This window comes from Scyliorhinus torazame, chromosome 1, assembly GCF_047496885.1.
Source record: "Scyliorhinus torazame isolate Kashiwa2021f chromosome 1, sScyTor2.1, whole genome shotgun sequence".
Lineage (NCBI taxonomy): Eukaryota > Metazoa > Chordata > Chondrichthyes > Carcharhiniformes > Scyliorhinidae > Scyliorhinus > Scyliorhinus torazame.
Genome location: NC_092707.1, coordinates 360,171,567 through 360,192,770, shown reverse-complemented (window position 1 = coordinate 360,192,770; position 21,204 = coordinate 360,171,567). Strand labels below are relative to the sequence as shown.

At 45.9% G+C, this 21,204-nt stretch overlaps 1 protein-coding gene across 2 annotated transcripts in view; it reads left to right on the top strand.

The window, feature by feature from the left end:
- camkmt (calmodulin-lysine N-methyltransferase) overlaps positions 1-19,038 on the top strand; it is a 432,111-nt gene extending 413,073 nt beyond the window's left edge. For both annotated transcript variants that reach the window (XM_072510908.1, XM_072510901.1), the window contains exon 11: positions 16,556-19,038. In XM_072510908.1, coding sequence (XP_072367009.1) covers positions 16,556-16,657 — 102 coding nt within the window. In that variant the 3' untranslated portion in view covers positions 16,658-19,038. The remainder of the gene's footprint in view (positions 1-16,555) is intronic.
- Positions 19,039-21,204: the final 2,166 nt, after the last annotated feature.

Here is a 21,204-nt window from a genome sequence, read left to right as displayed (position 1 = left end):
TGTGAGTTTTCCTACTTCCCTTACTTATGGCTCCTCTGAACCTTTTTGTACTATGCCAACCAGGCTAATGATGATGAGTTAATTTCAATACAGTGAGAATGTAGTCATCAGGAAGAGCATGTAGAATGACCTATTTGAATTTTACTTTCTATTCTGAGTTTCAGAGGAAGAAGAAAGAACAAACTTAGGCAGTCAGTGCAGGAATCCCCTGTGGTTGTCCCCCTCTTGAACAGGTATACCCCTTTGGATACTGTTGGGGGGGATAGCCTATCAGGGGAAAACAGCAGCAGCCAGAGCAGTGGCACCACGGCTGGCTCTGATGTTCAGAAGGGAGGGTCAAAGTGCAGAAGAGCAATAGTAATAGGGGACTCTATAGTCAGGGGCACAGATAGGCGCTTCTGTGGACATGAAAGAGACTCCAGGATGGTATGTTGCCTCCCTGGTGCCAGGGTCCAGGATGTCTCCGAACGGGTAGAGGGCATCCTGAAGGGGGAGGGCAAACAGGCAGAGGTCGTTGAACATATTGGTACTAACGACATAGGCAGGAAGGGGCATGAGGTCCTGCAGCAGGAGTTCAGGGAGCTAGGCAGAAAGTTAAAAGACAGGACCTCTAGGGTTGTAATCTCGGGATTACTCCCTGTGCCACGTGCCAGTGAGGCTAGAAATAGGAAGATAGAGCAGCTAAACACGTGGCTAAACAGCTGGTGTAGGAGGGAGGGTTTCCGTTATCTGGACCACTGGGAGCTCTTCCGGGGCAGGTGTGACCTATATAAGAAGGACGGGTTGCATCTAAACTGGAAAGGCATAAATAGCCTGGCCGCGAGGTTTGCTAGTGTCACACGGAAGGGTTTAAACTAGTATGGCAGGGGGGTGGGCACGGGAGCAATAGGTCAGAAGGTGAGAGCATTCAGGGAGAACTAGGGAATAGGGACAGTGGGGCTCTGAGGCAGAGCAGACAGGGAGAAGTTGCTGAACACAGCGGGTCTGGTGGCCTGAAGTGCATATGTTTTAATGCAAGAAGTATTATGGGTAAGGCAGATGAACTTAGAGCTTGGATTAGTACTTGGAACTATGATGTTGTTGCCATTACAGAGACCTGGTTGAGGGAAGGGCAGGATTGGCAGCAAAACGTTCCAGGATTTAGATGTTTCAGGCGGGATAGAGGGGGATGTAAAAGGGGTGGCGGAGTTGCGCTACTGGTTAGGGAGAATATCACAGCTGTACTGCGGGAGGACACCTCAGAGGGCAGTGAGGCTATATGGGTAGAGATCAGGAATAAGAAGGGTGCAGCCACAATGTTGGGGGTTTACTACAGGCCTCCCAACAGCCAGCGGGAGATAGAGGAGCAGATAGGTAGACAGATTTTGGAAAAGAGTAAAAACAACAGGGTTGTGGTGATGGGAGACTTCAACTTCCCCAATATTGACTGGGACTCACTTAGTGCCAGGGGCTTAGACGGGGCGGAGTTTGTAAGGAGCATCCAGGAGGGCTTCTTAAAACAATATGTGGTCCAACTAGGGAAGGGGCGGTACTGGACCTGGTATTGGGGAATGAGCCCGGCCAGGTGGTAGATGTTTCAGTAGGGGAGCATTTCGGGAACAGTGACCACAATTCAATAAGTTTTAAAGTGCTGGTGGACAAGGATAAGAGTGGTCCTAGGATGAATGTGCTAAATTGGGGGAAGGCTAATTATAACAATATTAGGCGGGAACTGATGAACATAGATTGGGGGCGGATGTTTGAGGGCAAATCAACATCTGACATGTGGGAGGCTTTCAAGTGTCAGTTGAAAGGAATTCAGGACCGGCATGTTCCTGTGAGGAAGAAGGATAAATACGGCAATTTTCGGGAACCTAGGATAACAAGAGATATTGTAGGACTCGTCAAAAAGAAAAAGGAGGCATTTGTCAGGGCTAAAAGGCTGGGAACAGACGAAGCCTGTGTGGAATATAAGGAAAGTAGGAAGGAACTTAAGCAAGGAATCAGGAGGGCTAGAAGGGGTCACGAAACGTCATTGGCAAATAGGGTTAAGGAAAATCCCAAGGCTTTTTACACGTACATAAAAACAAGAGGGTAGCCAGGGAAAGGGTTGGCCCACTGAAGGATAGGCAAGGGAATCTATGTGTGGAGCCAGAGGAAATGGGCGAGGTACTAAATGAATACTTTGCATCAGTATTCACCAAAGAGAAGAAATTGGTAGATGTTGAGTCTGGAGAAGGGTGTGTAGATAGCCTGGGTCACATTGAGATCCAAAAAGAAGAGGTGTTGGGTGTCTTAAAAAATATTAAGGTAGATAAGTCCCCAGGGCCTGATGGGATCTACCCCAGAATACTGAAGGAGGCTGGAGAGGAAATTGCTGAGGCCTTGACAGAAATCTTTGGATCCTCACTGTCTTCAGGTGATGTCCCGGAGGACTGGAGAATAGCCAATGTTGTTCCTCTGTTTAAGAAGGGTAGCAAGGAAAATCCAGAGAACTACAGGCCGGTGCGCCTTACTTCAGTGGTAGGGAAATTACTGGAGAGAATTCTTCGAGACAGGATCTACTCCCATTTGGAAGCAAATGGACGTATTAGTGAGAGGCAGCATGGTTTTGTGAAGGGGAGGTCGTGTCTCACTAACTTGATAGAGTTTTTCGAGGAGGTCACAAAGATGATTGATGCAGGTAGGGCAGTGGATGTTGTCTATATGGACTTCAGTAAGGCCTTTGACAAGGTCCCTCATGGTAGACTAGTACAAAAGGTGAAGTCACACGGGATCAGGGGAGAGCTGGCAAGGTGGATACAGAACTGGCTAGGTCATAGAAGGCAGAGAGTAGCAATGGAAGGATGCTTTTCTAATTGGAGGGCTGTGACCAGTGGTGTTCCACAGGGATCAGTGCTGGGACCCTTGCTGTTTGTCGTATATATAAATGATTTGGAGGAAAATGTAACTGGTCTGATTAGTAAGTTTGCAGACGACACCCGGGTTGGTGGAATTGCGGATAGCGATGAGGGCTGTCAGAGGATACAGCAGGATTTAGATTGTTTGGAGACTTGGGCGGAGAGATGGCAGATGGAGTTTAATCCGGACAAATGTGAGGTTATGCATTTTGGAAGGTCTAATGCAGGTAGGGAATATACAGTGAATGGTAGAACCCTCAAGAGTATTGAAAGTCAAAGCGAACTAGGAGTACAGGTCCACAGGTCACTGAAAGGGGCAACACAGGTGGAGAAGGTAGTCAAGAAGGCATACGGCATGCTTGCCTTCATTGGCCGGGGCATTGAGTATAAGAATTGGCAAGTCATGTTGCAGCTGTATAGAACCTTAGTTAGGCCACACTTGGAGTATAGTGTTCAATTCTGGTCGCCACACTACCAGAAGGATGTGGATGCTTTAGAGAGGGTGCAGAAGAGATTTACCAGAATGTTGCCTGGTATGGAGGGCATTAGCTATGAGGAGCGGTTGAATAAACTCGGTTTGTTCTCACTGGAACGAAGGAGGTTGAGGGGCGACCTGATAGAGGTCTACAAAATTATGAGGGGCATAGACAGAGTGGATAGTCGGAGGCTTTTCCCCGGGGTAGAGGGGTCAATTACTATGGGGCATAGGTTTAAGGTGAGAGGGGCAAGGTTTAGAGTAGATGTACGAGGCAAGTTTTTTACGCAGAGGGTAGTGGGTGCCTGGAACTCGCTACCGGAGGAGGTGGTGGAAGCAGGGACAATAGTGACATTTAAGGGGCATCTTGACAAATACATGAATAGGATGGGAATAGAGGGATACGGACCCAGGAAGTGTAGAAGATTGTAGTTTAGTCGGGCAGCATGGTCAGCACGGGCTTGGAGGGCCGAAGGGCCTGTTCTTGTGCTGTACATTTCTTTGTTCTTTGTTCTTGTTCTATATGGAAGGGTAATCACTCGTAATGTAAGCAAAACAAAAGTCAATCTGTGCATAGCAAGTCCCACAGGGATTAATGCCCAGATATTTATTTATGTTGGTTAAGGGTTATATATTCGCCAGGACACTTTTTCAAAAATTGCCCTGGAATCCTCTACATCAACCTGTTGGAGCTAATGGGGCCTCAATTTAACATGTCACTCAAATCATGTTTCCTATCACAATGAAAAAGCCCCTCAGTTTGCGCTGCTGTTTCATCCTACATTATGTGCTAACACCCTTGAATGGGACTTGAACCCACAGTGTTCTATTTCAGAGGTGAGGGTGCTACGATTGAGCCAAGGCTGACACCTACTGATCAAATATTGGTAAAATAAAAATGGGCAGAGAGAGATCACCTATTAAATCACTAAGCAACTTCTTATATTATTTCCCGAAGGATGAGAAAGATATTAAGGCAAAGCACTTTCAAGCTATGGGATCATTATTGAAGTCTTAGATGAAGTTGGGCTTTAGTTGATCCTGATCCCTCAGCACATTGACTTCATTTTTCTTTCATGCTGGTCTATAAATACTTGCCTGGCTTTGCTCCACTCTACCTCTGCAACCATCTTCAATCCTATGTGGCAGTTTGTGTCCACCTCTTTCCAACTTTTACATGCTGCATTTTTTTCCTCTTTCCACTCTAACACTGCATTCAAGGATCTTGCTGCACTCTTGACACTCTCCCCAAGCTTGCCCTAGCCTGTCATATCTTTCCCCAACTTTAATTTTTTTCATGTAACTTATTCTCATCTGCACCTTAGGCACATTACCCTACTGCTGCCCAGGCCTACTTTACATTATTATCATGAAAAGAGACTCCACGGAGCTGAATGATATTGCTAATGTAGATCTTATTGTACTGTTGGTCTCAATAGACTATGTGAGAGTAGTTTGTATGAAAGGAAAAACATTTGTATGGAATGAAAAACGATCATAGCAAACTGACATTTTAATAGACTCTCTGTACCGCATGTAGAACAATATCGTGTTCATCTTGGTAGTATTGAGTTAACTCAAGAAAAAGAAGAATTACTTTCACTGGAGCACAGAGACTGAAGGACTTTTTTTGTGGTTTAGCTGTGCAATCTGATTTTTGAACTTCAATGTAGTTCGCAATTCTATGCCCAATCACCATGATGTAGTTCAAATTTGAGATCCTTGACTCCTGTTTCCAATGAATGGTGCAACAAAATGTTGTAAGTTCAAGAAAGCCAGTTGCCCCCACCTTCCTCCTGTAAGAAACAATAGAGGTGCCATTACACTAATGTGCGTGTTCTATGGGCCGCCAACTAATGGAAAGGATACAGAGGAGCAAATCATAGGGAAATCATTAAGAGGTGCAGGATCTATAGGTTACGGTAGTGACAGTGATAGTTATTCTCATGTAGACTGGGATAATAATGTAAATGACAGAGAGTTGGAAGAATTTCTGAAGTGTGTTCAGGAAAGGTTTCTTGATCAGGGCACTTCTAGCCCAAAAGCTGAGGTGGGTCAAGTGGAGCAAGTGTTGATAGGGAATGTTTAGGGAACAGTGAACAAAGAACAGTACAGCACAGGAACAGGCCCTTAGGCCCTCCAAGCCTGTACCGGTCATGATACCACTCTTGGCCAAAACCCTCAGCACTTTCTAGTGCCTTAACCCTCTATACCCATCCTATCCATATATTTGTCAAGATGCCTTTTGAACGCCATTAATGTATCTGCTTCCACAACCTCCCCTGGCAACACGTTCCAGGCACTCATCACCCTTTGTGTAAGCCACAAACAAATCCGAATTGAGTTGGTCAAAAGAAAACTTGGTTTATTGCAAAGCAATTATACGGGCAGCACGGTAGCACAGAGGGTAGCACTTTCGCTTTACAGCTCCAGGGTCCCAGGTTCAATTCCCAGCTTGGGTCACTGTCTCTGCGGATTCTGCACGTTCTCCTCGTGTCTGCGTGGGTTTCCTCCGGGAGCTCTGGTTTCCTCCCACAGTCCAAAGACATGCAGGTTAGGTGGATTGGCCATGCTAAATTGCCCTTAGTGTCCAAAGGGGTTGGGTAAGGTTGCTGGGTTACAGGTATGGGGTGGAGGTGTCGGCTTAAATGTGGTGCTCTATCCAAGGGCTGGTGCAGACTCGATAGGCCAAATGGCCTCCTCCTGCACTGTAAATTCTATGTCGATGTTTACCCAGCCGGGTCTGCTCTGTCGGCTCCATACCTGGCCGACTTTATACAGATCTCAATCATAAATGTCTTCGGGCTCCCCGCCCCCTTAGCAGGGGAGCTCGTAATCGGTGAGACTCACGGGGAGACTGATTGCTCCAACCCATGCAGGTCACATGCAGGTTTTAACAGTGCCTGAATATTTTCCTTCATGATATGAATGAAATATTGTGGATATAGCTGTGTTTATAGCAAAACAGATCTCACTGAAAGCTCTCCAAATTTTCTCAGAGACCTGACCTTTGACAAAAGCCCATCTCCATTCATGTAAGGCATACAATGTGCAGAAAAATTGAACTAATTATACTGCCTTCTGGGGCAGAAGAACAAACGCACAGCACAGAAAACAACTGGATTTCGCCCTTGGACTATTTGAGTGAATTATTTTCATGAACTGTCTTTGCCATGGCTATTGTCAACTAATAGTTGGTTGATCAGCTAAAATTACGCGTGGTTCTAACCACCTATCGCCATTCGGGAACCTCGCGTGGCATCTGCAGATTCAGTCCGCGGCCGCCCTTATGGGCGGCCAGGGGAACAGATTGGGCTGGTTGGATCTTCGGGCGTGCAGCCGATCGGGGGGGGCCTATGCCTTGCAACTGCCTCCATGGTCCAAGTCTGCCATGGCGCTCGGCGCAGCTGCTGGAGGCCGCCGCCGTGCGCATGGGTGGACTCGAAACCAGAAGTGCGGGGGCCTGTATCCACAGCTACAGCTGTGTGAATCACTCTGGGTCCCTGCTAGCCCCCTGCAGGGCATTGAACCGGCTCAAACTTTCTTCAGGAATCTACATAGTGAAACATGAGCGTTTCTACGCCAGCATGGGGACATAGCCCCATTTTGGGAGAATCCAACCCCTGTTGTGCAACTGGGCGCGGCTATGATCTAGGTCCCTAGACTGCTAGTCTCCACTTTGCTTAACAAAAGTGTATGTTTTACCCTTTGGGCAACCATCCTTTGTTACCATATTTTACTCCAGAAAGCCAATCAGTAAAGGATGTAACTGGAGCCAATCTTTTTGTAACACTACAAACATACACCTCCCAACAATCACAGTTTGCCTGTGTCTATTCATAGGAATTCAAGTGATTCACCAGTAAATGCCCACCACCTGCCTACAATTAAACACAATTAATATACAATCAACGGCTAGCTGACACTTTTGAAGACAAAATGATCTCAACATTTTTGAAGACAAAATGATCTCGACATTTCATAGAATCTACAGAAGGCAATACGACCCATTGAGTCTGCATCGGCCCTTGGAAAGAGCCACCCTATCCCCGTAACCCAGCAACCCCACCTAACCTTTCTGGGCACTAAGGGCAATTTAGCATGGCCAATCCACCTAACCTGCACGTCTTTGGACTGTGGGAGGAAACCGGAACACCCGGAGGAAACCCACGGGGAGAACGTGCAGACTCCACACAGACAGTGACCCAGCCGGGAATCGAACCTGGGACCCTGGAGCTGTGAAGCAATTGTGCTAACCACTATACTACCGTGCTGCCTCTCTGTGTCGCACTTGTTTCAAACTGCCATGGTGTGACTTATGTAAACCATAATGCCCATTCAAGCCCATCTTTCCCTGTTACTCCCTATTGCCAGCAGCTAAACATGTAATTTACAGAAAGGAGTTTTGGGACAACTTAGGAAACCAAACTCCGGGAAGTTCTTTGAATCCCCAAAGTCCATTGATCAAGTGCCAGGAGACCATAGTAATTGGGAGACACATCCCTCAATGCTCACCTACTCTCCATACATTGTTGTGTGGTATCAATCAGCAACTTGTCCAGATCCCTTTGGAATATGTACAGTGAATTTAGTCACCACATGAACTGGCAACTTGTTCCATATGTCCACAACACTAGAAAAAAAAGGATCTCTCACACCCAGAGCTGGACTTTTAGTAGCACGGGTCCTGGAGGGAGTAGGAATTCATGCTGCTGAATGACATATAAATTTGCAGGCACCATCCTGCCCTGGGCCATTTGCCAAGTGATTGGGTTTGGAGTGGGAGGCAGGGCTATCCCAAAGTGAATCGTGTCAATCTTTTGCACAATCTGCTAACTGTGAGTGACCAATTAAGGAATTTTCCAGTCAACCTTGGGACCCAAGGATCATCTGCACTAAACACTGCGGCAGCTCACCAGGCCTCCTTTAAGGGCACCATCCAAACTCACAACCTCACCATGTAGAAGAACAAGAACTGGGAACATTGCCACTGCAGGTTCCCGCTCTAGTCACACCTCCTCCTGAATTAGAAATACATCACCGCCATTCTCACTGGATCAAAATCCTGAAACTTCCTTCACAGCAGCACTATGGGCGTATCTATACACCTGATGAACTGCAGCAGTTCAAGGTGGACTGGACAAGTCAGAAAATCAGTGTTGCAGGAAACCACACCTATCTAAGCAGAAGATTGCTCACATTAGTGTCCTAGTTCAAGAAGACCCCAGGCTTTCATAGAATTTACAGTGCAGAAGGAGGCCATTCGGCCCGTCGAGTCTGCACCGGCTCTTGGAAAGAGCACCCTACCCAAGCGCACACCTCCACCCTATCCCCATAACCCAGTAACCCCACCCAACACTAAGGGCAATTGTGGACACTAAGGGCAATTTATCATGGCCAATCCACCTAACCTGCACATCTTTGGACTGTGGGAGGAAACCGGAGCACCCGGAAGAAACCCACGCACACACGGGGAGGATGTGCAGACTCCGCACAGACAGTGACCCAAGCCAGAATCGAACCTGGGACCCTGGAGCTTTGTAGCAATTGTGCTATCCACAATGCTACCGTGCTGCCCTACTACTTTGTTGTACTGCTCGCCGTGTCCTTCCAGTAACAATCAAAATCATAGTGGCCTTGAACTTTGCCGCCTCTGGCTTCTGCCAAAGATCACCACTGGACCTTGGTGGCACCTCTCAAGCAACAGCCACCACCTTCTCAAGATAATTAGGGATGTTCCACAAATGCTGACTTTCCACGCGACGCTCACATCACATGAAAATTTTTAAAATTGCAGGTTAGCCCTGCATTAAAAAAATGGCCAATGATGGGCTAAGAATAACTAAAGGAGAGCATGAAAGAATTATTAAATTCTGTAGATAAAGTGGATGGTCTGCACCACTCCCCGCCATCTGGGAGCATGCCAAAGCCTCAGCTGCAGTTGGAAACCTCTGCTCTGTGAATTCCACTGTGCTTTCTGTGCCTGTGTGGCCCCATCGTACTGCCCAGTTCTTGAAAATAGGGCATCAGTTGCCAGCGAGATACAACGGTGGCTGCTGCTTGAGAGGTGCCACCAAGGTCCATTGCTGATCTTTGGCAGGAGCCAGAGACAACAAACTTCAAGGCCACTGTGACTTTAATGGTTACTGGCAGGATGTGGCGAGCAGTATTACAACGGCTGTGGTCTTCCCAAACCAGGGCACAAATGTCAGAAACCATCTGCTTAGAAAGGTGCAGCCTCCTGCAACATTGATTCTCTGACATGTCCAGGTAGCTTCTTCAGCGGTACTCTCAATGCTAAGGGTATGGCATCTGTTGCCCTTCATTCTTCTTCTCTGCCCTTCTCACGATCAGGATTCTCCATCTGCTCCTGAGGATGTTGTTCCTCATTACTATTCAACCCGATTTCCATGTACCATGGTGAGGTGTAACTTTGCTTGATGTCTTGCTTGTGTTCAGCTGCACTCTCAATGTTTTGTGGGCTCCCGTCTCTTATGGCCCTCTGATCTCTGGAGGCTCGCATTCTTAAGCATGCCCAGATTCCTTAATTCTTCTCAGCCAGTGCCATCTGTGTGCCATTGGCCAATCTCAGCCATGCACCCTTTTATGGACCCAAATTATTGAATGGCGCAGCTTTGACTGGCTTACTGATGTGTTGCCACCTCCATCTGTTTGGACTGTTCCTGATCCATCACATAACCCGTGTTCCCGCTATTATGGTCCTATAACTCCCAGTTATTAACGGAAAGAATTAACACCACAATTTCACGTTTTAACCAAAATGTTTTACTGCACAAGAATAAAGCAAGTACTGTCTTCATACTATATGGTGTAAACCATTATTATTTAAACCCCAAAATCTCAAGTGACCACTTACCAGTTTTTATTCCACCCATCAGTTTCCCCCTATACATTGCAGGATCTTGAGAGTTTCTTCACTCCTGAGACCAAAACAAGATGTGCCACAGCTCCAAAGAATTCACTTTAATTGTCCTCAGTCTCCAAGTCTGCTACTTAGATTTCCAGACCCTCCCTCTCTCTCTCTGCAAGAATTCCACTGTCAATCCCTTTTACTAGCTTGAACAGGCTTTTGTGAGGGCCATGAAGACTCCAGCACGAGTTTGTAGAGTCAAACAGAAAGTAACTTTTATTTATAACAATATTTACACAGCACCAGTAGCTCACTACTAGTTCTCTCTCTAGCTGCTACCACAATAGCCAGCTCTATTTATACAGCTGAAAGATTTGTTATTCCCCCCCCCCCCCTTCATTGGGGGAGCTCATATTCCTCAAGAGTAATGGGGTAAACAATTGTCTCCAGCCAATAGGATCAGGACAGGTTATAACACAGGCATATTTGAAATTTTAATCCGCCGCTGGCATAGTTCCCCCTGTGTGTGCATGGGTTTCCTCCGGTTTCCTCCCACAGTCCAAAGATGTGCAGGTTAGGTGGATTGGCCATGCTAAATTGCCCTTAGTGTGCTAAATTGCCCTTAGTGTCCAAAATTGCCCTTAGTGTTGAGTGGGGTTACTGGGTTATGGGGATAGAGTGAAGGTGAGGGCTGGGTAGGGTGCTCTTTCCAAAAGCCGGTGCAGACTCGATGGGCCGAATGGCCTCCTTCTGCACTGTAAATTCTATGATTCTATAGTGGTGATGTCTCAGGACTAGTAATCCAGAGACTCAGATTGAGGCTCTGGTGATGCAGATTTGAATCCTACCACGGCTGCTGATGGAATTTAAATTCCAATTAATAAACCTGAAATTAAAAAGTTAGACTTGGCAAGTATTGAAATTCTTGTTGTAAAATCCCATCTGGTTCACTTGTGTCCTTTAGGGAAGGGAATCTGCCAACCTGTGACTCCAGACTCACAGCAATATAGTTGACTCTCAAAATACCCTCTGAAGTGACCTAACAAGCCACTCAGTTGTACAAAAAGAAATGAAACCAGACAGACCTCCCAGCATGACCTCAGCCCCAAAATCGACAACTGTACACACAGGAATATGAACAGAACATGCCGGTAAAAGTCAGCAGGTTTGGCAACATCTGTGGTGAGAGAAATTGAGTTAACGTTTTGTGTCTGCCGAGAATGGCAAACCCAACCCTTTTGACCCTGCAAAAAACACCTTGCTAACATCTGGGGCTTTGTGCTGAAATTCAAAGAGCTGTCCCACTGATTAATCAAGCAACAACCTGACATAGTCACACTCACTCACAGAATCATACTTTATAGATAATATTGGTATCACAAGATGCTGAAGGCACTGGATACAAACAAAGAACAATACAGCACAGGAACAGGCCCTTCAGCCTTCCAAGCCTGCGCCGATCACATGTCCTCTCCAGACCAAATGCCTGTAGCTTTCCAAGAATCATAGAATCTACAGTGCCGAAGGAGGCCAATCAGCCCGGCAAGTCTGCACCATCCCTTGGAAAGAGCGCTCTACGTAAGCCCACGCCTCCACCCTATCCCAGTAACTCCACCTAACCTTTTTGGACACTAAGGGCAATTTACCGTGGCCAATCCACCTACTGCAAAGGTTATTCACCTGAGGAAGGAGCAGCGCTCCGAAAGCTAGTGATTCGAAACAAACCTGTTGGACTTTAACCTGGTGTTGTAAGACTTCTTACTGTGCTCACCCCAGTCCAACGCCGGCATCTCCACACCCACATCATGGCAAAGGTTATGGGCATTGATAACATTTCATCAATACTACCCCCCCCCCCCTAACATTTCACCAATACTACCACCACCACCACCACCACCCCCCCCCCCCGCAACCATGAAATGAAATGAAATGAAAATCGCTTATTGTCACAGGTAGGCTTGAAATGAAGTTGCTGTGAAAAGCCCCGAGTTGCCACTGGTCTGCTATTTAGCCCTGTGTTAAACCATAATTACCCTGGACTCCGTTTTCATTTTTATATACATTCCTGCTCTTTCCTCATTCCATAACTGTCAATGTGCCCATGCCCCTTCTGACTTAGACCGCTCCCATTCTTGAGGCCAACTCTACCCTGGCTTGTTGTGACTCCCCCAGCCCCAATGGGCTATCCACTATCCAGCCCTTCCCTCTTACACCCCTTTTCCCTTTCCCATCTCCCTTGTCCCCTCTCCACTGTCTCCTCCCCTCTTCCTCCTTCCCTTACACTCCAACATAGTCTGCCCCCCTTATCCAGTCTTCATCCAACCAACCCCCAAACCTGGTTAGCCTGCCCCCCCTGACCAGCCTCCACCTGCCTCCCCTATCCAGCCTTTCTGCAGCTTGGCCTACCAGCACCTGATCTCAGTCAGACGGCAGAAGTTTCTGAGCAGTCTCCTCGAAGGCCAAAGCAACGGCCTTCAAAGTCTGGGAAGAAACCTGAAGTCTACCTCGCCAGGTGCACATAAATGTGAATGTCCTCATTTCTGGCTGGTGGACAACTTCATTTGGAGGGGTCACTTCATTCTGGTAAGCAGGCCTTTTAATAGCTTGCTTGACACCCGATGCAAAAGGGTTTCCCGATACTATTCATCAGGAATCTTGACCCACCTTTCAAGTACCAAGAACTTAATTGCAAAGGTTCATCCTGCTGTGGGGGAACTGATTTCTGTCCTCCTGCCAAATTAAGTCCCCCACCCGCCAAGCATCCCATTGCAGGCAGGGCCGAAAGAATCCGACCAGTAGGTCAGATTTTACACTCCCTGCTTTCCACAATTTTGTCACTTGCAGAAATTTCTTTCCTTACTATCGTCATAGCCTATTAAAATAAACCAGTACTTCTCCAAATTGGGGGAAGCATTTTTTTTCTTAAGGCTACGTGTTATCCTCTTATCCATGTCGTTTTAGAATAGAGCATAAGCAGCTGGAGAACTGTAAGAAGGCTGATAATGCAAGCTATTTTCTGCTGTCTCATCTTAATCTTGTTACACAAATGATTTGTGAAGGGATTCATGAATTTTAATTTTACCCTTTACATTAGCCTCTCGTGTCAAGCACCCCAGCTGCTGTCTGCAGGAGCTGGCCACCCAGCCTTACATTTTTCAGAGGGGGCGGGGGGGGGGGGGGGGGGGGGGGGGTGCCTATAATCCTAACGCTTATGCAAGAGAAATATGGACTTACCAACCACTCATGAAGCTGATTAACAGTGATCAGGAAGAACAACTTTGCCCCTTAAACTTTTCACCTCTACCTGATTGCCACAGAGCTTGTCTTTTTTTAATAGCACCAATTCACAATACACAGGCAACCAATTATTACAATTGGCCACTAGTCCAGTGTTCCCATCTTAGTGATTGTACGGGCACAATAAAATACATTCATCTAACTAAAGCTATTCTTTCTGAACACCATTCTCCAATTTTTAAGAAGACCACTTTTTTTTTTTACACAGTCCTCCCTGTCATTTCTTCCTTTCCTCCTGAAGCTGATGGTTTGGCCTTGAACACTGCTGTCTTCTGGTACAAGCAGGTGACCTTCATGTGCAAACCACTGTGTAGACCATGTGGCCTGAATTTTTTGCTCCCTGTTTGGAGGCGCAGAATTGGGACAATTCTCAACTCTACAAACCCAACCTCGGAGAAAGTGCACTGGAAGATAGGATTTTTGGTCTGGGGAGGTAGGTGAAAATGGAATCTGGTGGACATATGCCCACGAGGGATGAGGTAAGCATGCTAGAAGAACGCTAAAAATTGTGTTTTGAAACTTAATTTAACTTGGAATGACACCGAACTGAAGTAGTACTGGTTCTTCCCAATAGGTTGCAGTCCTTGCAAACACATCAGGCTGGATTCTCCGTCGGCAGGATCTTCCGTTTTGCCGGCAGCGCACTCACGCCCGCAGCGTGGGGGTGCCCATAATGGGAAACCCCATTGGCCGGCTGCCGGGACGGAGGTTCCGCTGCCAGAGGGGGTGCGCCGCACCAATAAACGGATGTGGCGGGACGGAGAATCCCCCCATCGTGATCCTCCCTCTACCTGTGCACTTGGTTTTCTTGTCAATTTAGGGATCTACCTCAGATTTCTGACCGCTCCTTTCTGTGTACCCATCCAGCAAGTTGACCTGGCCTTTTCGTGCTGCTCACTGCTTCCTTGCTCAGCCACCGCACCCTGCACCAGTGATAAGAATTAAGGGAGGAAATGAAGTAAAATGCAGGAAGAAAATACAACAACAATTGAGGTGAAGGGAGAATTGAAAGACATGGGGATGGAAACAAAAGTGAAGAGGATGAGACTCAAGCAGATGGTCAGAGAAGGGAGCAAAATATGAGGCTAGGAAAGAAGAGGGAGAGGCAGATGAAAATAGAAGAGGGGGGCTGAAGGAGAATCTGTACCAGCTGGAGATCGAGAATTGCAAGGTGATAAAAGCAAGGGACATAAGGGGAATGAGGATAGACAGTGGTGAATGGAAGGAAAGAGGCAGAAGACATGGAAAAGAAGAAGAGACGCTGGGCTGGATTCTCCGCCCTCACGATGCTGTAAACCCGAATCACGATCGCACGTCCAGCAAAAGTCGAAGTTCGCTCCCGGTGCCGATTCAGGCGCCAGGCCGACAGGAGCATGCAGAACCAGCATTTACCTGCATTTAAATATGATTAGCGGGTTGGACACACTGCTCTGTGGAGGTCTTGCGTGCATGAACTACTACAAGTATTTACAAACGGGGACGGACAACATGCCTGCTGAGTGGGAGACTAAAAAGCCACTGAAAAACCATTGAAAACTTGGACTTGCTTGGAGTGGCTGCCGGGGCAATAGCGGGAAGCAACTTGGTGTCAAGTCTGTGGACTCGGCGTCTCCCTGGGGATCAGGGTGGCCTGGCTCAGGCTGCCATTTCTGCATCTGTCTTTTAAATGCATCCCTTTGGTGATACTTACAGGCTCCTGGCTGCTCACACTGCTGAGTGCTGCCTGGATCCTTTGAATGCTCAGAAAGCCTCTGGTCATTTGGGAATCCACCCAGACCGCCCCTTTGGACACCCTCATACCCCAGCGGTACCACCGAGGGGATGGGTATGGTCATGCTCAATCAGGAACCCACCAGGTGTTGGCACTCCACAGAAGCGCTGCCCCACTGTAGAGGAAGCAAGGGAGCAGCAGAGCTCACCCCAACCAGAGGACACCATGGCCTTCAGCACTAACTCCAGCCCCAGCTGTTAGAATGCCTGCTCGGTCAGGAAATGCTCTGAATTCATGCCGGCAGAGTGCCAGAGTTGCATGTTCTGACACTCTTACCAAATAGCACCCTCAATGGGAATGTGGAGTGCACCGAATTCAATCCCGGCACAACACTTGGGGCACGATCCATTGACCACACTGTGCCCAAAAAGCAGTTGCCGCAGCACAGCGGGGCAGATAAAAGCCGGGAGACCCTGCTCCCGGGGATCTACCCGGCTCACAATGCCTCGCAAGATCCAACGCGATCTCGCGAGATGTTGCTATGTAGATCCCGCCATTGTGGACGGGATTACTTTTTGGTAAATCTGCATATTAGAGGCTTTGAGATTCAACCCATTCGCCTCGGAGAGCTCAGGCGAGCACCGTTTGGTACTGGTCTCGACAAACAGGGACAAGTCGGAATGGCACTTGTGGGGGTCTCCCAGTGGATTGGAGGTTCCCTGCTGCGTCCCTTTGAGTAGGGTGGTCCCCTAGTGCTGCTGGTGCCACCTAAGCACCCTGGCAGTGCCAATGTGCTCAGAGGACACTGCCAAGGTGCTAAGCTGCTAAATTTTGCACCCGTGCGATCGGGTCAGGTTTGCCCTGCATGTGTGTTTTGGAGGGGGGGCATGGCCCTCGATTAGTGTGTTTGGGCGTGAGGGGGGGTGGGGTTCGGTGGGGTGTGGTGTTCGGTGGCTGCTTCGGGGGGCTTCAGAGATCGGGCCGGCATTTAGAAATGGCATCCCAATCTCTCGCTACACTGGGTAGTTCCGGCAAGCAGAACTCCCCGACGTACAAAACGGGGCTATGTGCGGCCTCGGCACTATGTTCTCCGCGGGTCGTGTTGTATAGCCATGTGTTTCTCGGCTCTGTGAGTACTGGGAACACACACTGCTAAACACGCTCACTATGGGACTTTGTGCCCAATTAATTGAACTACGCCCTTAGTCTCCCAAACGGAGAATCCTGCCCATTATTTTCCAAACCTGTGGGTATTTGTATCCTTGCGTCGATGAAAAAAATTGTTTCAATTATAACTTGTCAAAATGTTTTTGTTTTTTTAGATGAAGGATGAGAAAACCGAGAAATATGATGAGAACCTCCACTATCCTGTCCTCATCACTCTAACAAAGCAGGAAACAGCCATCAATCCCCAACCAAGCTGAGACCTGTGAACGTACTGATGAAGCCCTGGTTCTTCTAGTGGCTGCAGCCATCAATGCGAAAGCACAGTTCGTTAACAAATTTCTCCTTGAGGACACTCATTATGGAAGTAATACATTTGTTGTTGAAGAGTAAGAAAAATTTGCAAGTGTCGGCTCACCCCTTCCCCTACATACAAACTGCACACAGTTTGCAATGTTCCACATTTTACAATTAAAGCAGTTTGCCTCACTGAAGGTGGTTGTATACATGTAACTGTTCTTTTTCTGATTGCTTTGCTATTTAAAATGTAAAAGTCCTTTATTTTCTAACGTTTTTTTTCCTAATGCTGTTTTCCTACCTAAAGAACGTGATACACTTGTTTATTGTTCAATAAATTTATAGAAAAAAATCTCCTTTAATAATAAGTAATCTGCAAATCCCTTTATTTTCTTCAACTTTTTGGCACAAATCTAGATTTAATGCAACATGCTTTAAGCTTGATGGCTTTCAATTCCATTTGCTTTACCTATCTGCATCATTGCAGGAATCTTGTAAACTTGACCACTTAGCTTTAGTGAGATAAAGTCTGTCCAACCCTCCGCCCCTCCCTTCCAATTATGTATGATTAGTCTCAGTGTGTTGTGTCAAGATGAAGGAGTGTGCTGAGTGGTTCTTATCTGTTTAGGTGCAAGGAGTCCATGCAGTTTCATACTTTCTGCAGAGAATGAATCTCGGTGGTAACCTTTTTTTTAAACCTACGCTTTGGAATAATTAATTTTAAACCTCCATTTGATGGCTTCACGGCAGATAACTTGCAGCTCTCAGAGTGATTCCTGAATATTTACATACATAATTCTCATCAAACTATCTCAGGAAAATCCTTACATCGTTGCACACATCAGATGAGCAATCACTGACCCAACCAAAGTGGTGTTAAAGGCTGGGACAATAATTTAGGACAGCAAGTTGAAAGCAGTTTTTAACCTTGCTACTTACCCAAATGTTCCTTTCACCCTAGTTTTTTGAAGTAAAAACTTGGAGTTGTTACGCAGGATTCGGTTTTTTTGCCTCTGCATTCCTATTTTGTGCTTTTCATTGCATTTTTCCTTTCTTTGTCCTTCTTCTTTCCTGTGGTTAAGTAGATCCTGAAAGAAGGGCTTAGAAGTTAATACTGGGATCTAGTTGTAGGATGTATACTGTAGCAGAATCTAAGAAGCTGAGCAAATGATGGAAGCTTAGTGTTGCAAACTGAGAAGGAAAATTGTTTTTAATTAGCACCTTGGTAAGAACTGCTGATTAATAGCGTTTGGTTTTGTGAAGAGCTTTCAGCTGAGTAATTTGTGCAGCCATTACAACAGTTTTGTCAGAGCTCCTCTCCTGTTGTTAAACACAAACAGCAGATGATAACGGCCCAAGATGAGTTTGTCAAGTAACAATTTGCATTACTGAAGAAATATCATTTGCACTGAGGTGCAGTGACTTACGATGAACTAAAAAGGGTTTCTTTTAAAGCTTTGGGGAACAAACTGTTGAGTGTCAAGATGTTCTTTCAATAAGATTTATTTTAGCAATTTCCATTGCAGCTTAAATTTGTCTGTGTATGTATGAATCCATATGTTTAAAGATGTGTGTATATATATATATATGATTGTTATGCCAGGTGGGGAGTGCTATGAGCCAGACTAATATCACGGCAGTGGCAGTTAACCACTGAAAGGCCTCAAAATTATAAAGTTTCAAAGTAATGCCGGCTCTAAAGGAGATTCAGACAGAATAGAAGCCTCTAAAGTAAAGCTATAGTGTGCTGATGTGAGCGAAGAGTCATCTACCCCACGCACCATAAGCCTTAAAGGTCAACTTTGTGGCTGTGGCCTCCAATATGAAATTGGTGGGCATGGTAAAAATCTGAAATTCAATGCAGCTTCAGAAATGGAGGGCCTCCAGCAATGGGTGTCATTAAGTGCTTTCATCATAATAAACTTTAAACTGTTGGCTTTATGAATTGCCAGGCAGTTTTGCAGTTGCTCAGGAGGAGCTTGCAGTGTCTTAAGTGTGACAAGCGCTATTAGGAATTGTGACCATATTTCAAGCATACTTGGCTTTTCTACTCCCGGGGTGATTGATGCCTATTAGACAGCATCTGGGAAGATTTTCCAGTGGCAATCTTAATTCAAGAGCTTTCTGGGCTTTGACCTGCTTTTTCAAGGCATTCGCAGAGGAGTTTTGTGAGAAGAGAATGTGAGAGGATTTGTGGCCACATTTTATTAATTCCATTTGAGTTTCCTAATGCTGTCATATAGAAATGGTTTTCATTGTTTCTGGAGTCCTTATTTGCCTGCTGTTCCTTTCCACATGTTCCTTAAAAGAATTATTGTGAATAAAATTGTAAAGCTGCGAGATACTTATTTTTGGAAAAATAATTATTAATTTCAGCTTTCTAGAGATCTAATATAATACATGAATGTACCATGAAATGACCAAGTGCTCGTAATTTCATGTTCAAATATATGTCACACAGTGTCAGCTGAAATAATATATAGAAGATACACAACAAGAATAGGGAATTGATTCTATTCATGAAGAACTTGAAAGCTCACAATCACAATTGAGTTATCAAGTTATCAAGGCCTTCTTCGTAACTGGAATGTGTTCTACATTCCAATTTCCCACTGATAATGAACATGTAAAATTAATTAAATCTGTATTTTTTGTCTTTACAGTTTTGCCATTTTAGTTACATTAATGCTATTTTCAATCTTGATGCTGTGCCCTGTGCTATCAACCTTGCCATTTCACCTAGGTTTCTGAATTTAAAAAATATAACGCCTGTTAGAAGATGCTTTTGTATTGCCCATTTGATCATGTGTAGTGCATCTCTCCAGCAATAAATGGCTGGTACCTTGAAAATCCTATTAGAGGGCCAAAGAGTTTAATCTACAAACTATCCTCGGTCAGACTCCAGTTAATTTTACAACAGTGAGTCATCTAGCTATGATGAGACTTCTGACATGATGGAAAACTAGCAGACACATTTTAAAATTTACATTTGTGCTGGTGTAAGGAACTGACTTGTGTGCTTAACAATTTACATCCACACAGCAGGGTGTACATGTATTGTTTACAATGGAGGCGTGGTGTTTTGGTAGCATACCATTACATCACTTATTTGAGAACATGCCCATTCATGCATACAACTGTACTGCAAGATTGTCAATCATAAACAGGCTATTAACCATCCATGGCTCTGAACGCTAAGCTTAAATTTTTAAAATGTTTTAAATCTTTATTGTCACAAGTAGGCTTACATTGATACTGCAATGAAGTTACTGTGAAATGCCTCTAGTCGCCACATTCCGGCATCTGTTCGGGTACATGGAGGGAGAATTCGGAATGTCCAAATTGCCTAACAGGGACTCGTGGGAGGAAACCGGAGCACCCAGAGGAAACCCACGCAGACACTGGGAGAAGGTGCAGACTCCACACGCACACAGTGAGCCAAGCCGGGAATCAAACCTGGGACCCTGGCGCTGTGAAGCAACAGTGCTACCCACTGTGCTGCCGCGCCACCCAACCACGGTACCGTACCGTGTCAACTGAAAAGTCCAGATTCACCTTTCACTCGTTTTTTGTACTTTTGGGGCTAGTTGGGCACCCCTTTTTTAAAAATAAACATTTTATTGAGGCATTTTCGGTATAGAACATAAGAACTAGGAGCAGGAGTAGGCCATCTGGCCCCTCGAGCCTGCTCCACCATTCAATGAGATCATGGCTGATCTTTTGTGGACTCAGCTCCACTTTCCGGCTCGAACACCATAACCCTTAATCCCTTTATTCTTCAAAAAACTATCTATCTTTATCTTAAAAACATTTAATGAAGGAGCCTCTACTGCTTCACTGGGCAAGGAATTCCATAGATTCACAACCCTTTGGGTGAAGAAGTTCCTCCTAAACTCAGTCCTAAATCTACTTCCCCTTATTTTGAGCCTATGCCCCCTAGTTCTGCTTTCATCCGCCAGTGGAAACAACCTGCCCGCATCTATCCTATCTATTCCCTTCATAATCTTATATGTTTCTATAAGATCCCCCCTCATCCTTCTAAATTCCAACAAGTACAGTCCCAGTCTACTCAACCTCTCCTCGTAATCCAACCCCTTCAGCTCTGGGATTAACCTAGTGAATCTCCTCTGTACACCCTCCAGTGCCAGTACGTCCTTTCTCAAGTAAGGAGACCAAAACTGAACACAATACTCCAGGTGTGGCCTCACTAACACCTTATACAATTGCAGCAGAACCTCCCTAGTCTTAAACTCCATCCCTCTAGCAATGAAGGACAAAATTCCATTTGCCTTCTTAATCACCTGTAAACCAACTTTTTGCGACTCATGCACTAGCACACCCAGGTCTCTCTGCACAGCAGCATGTTTTAATATTTTATCATTTAAATAATAATCCCTTTTGCTGTTATTCCTACCAAAATGGATAACCTCACATTTGTCAACATTGTATTCCATCTGCCAGACCCTAGCCCATTCACTTAGCCTATCCAAATCCCTCTGCAGACTTCCAG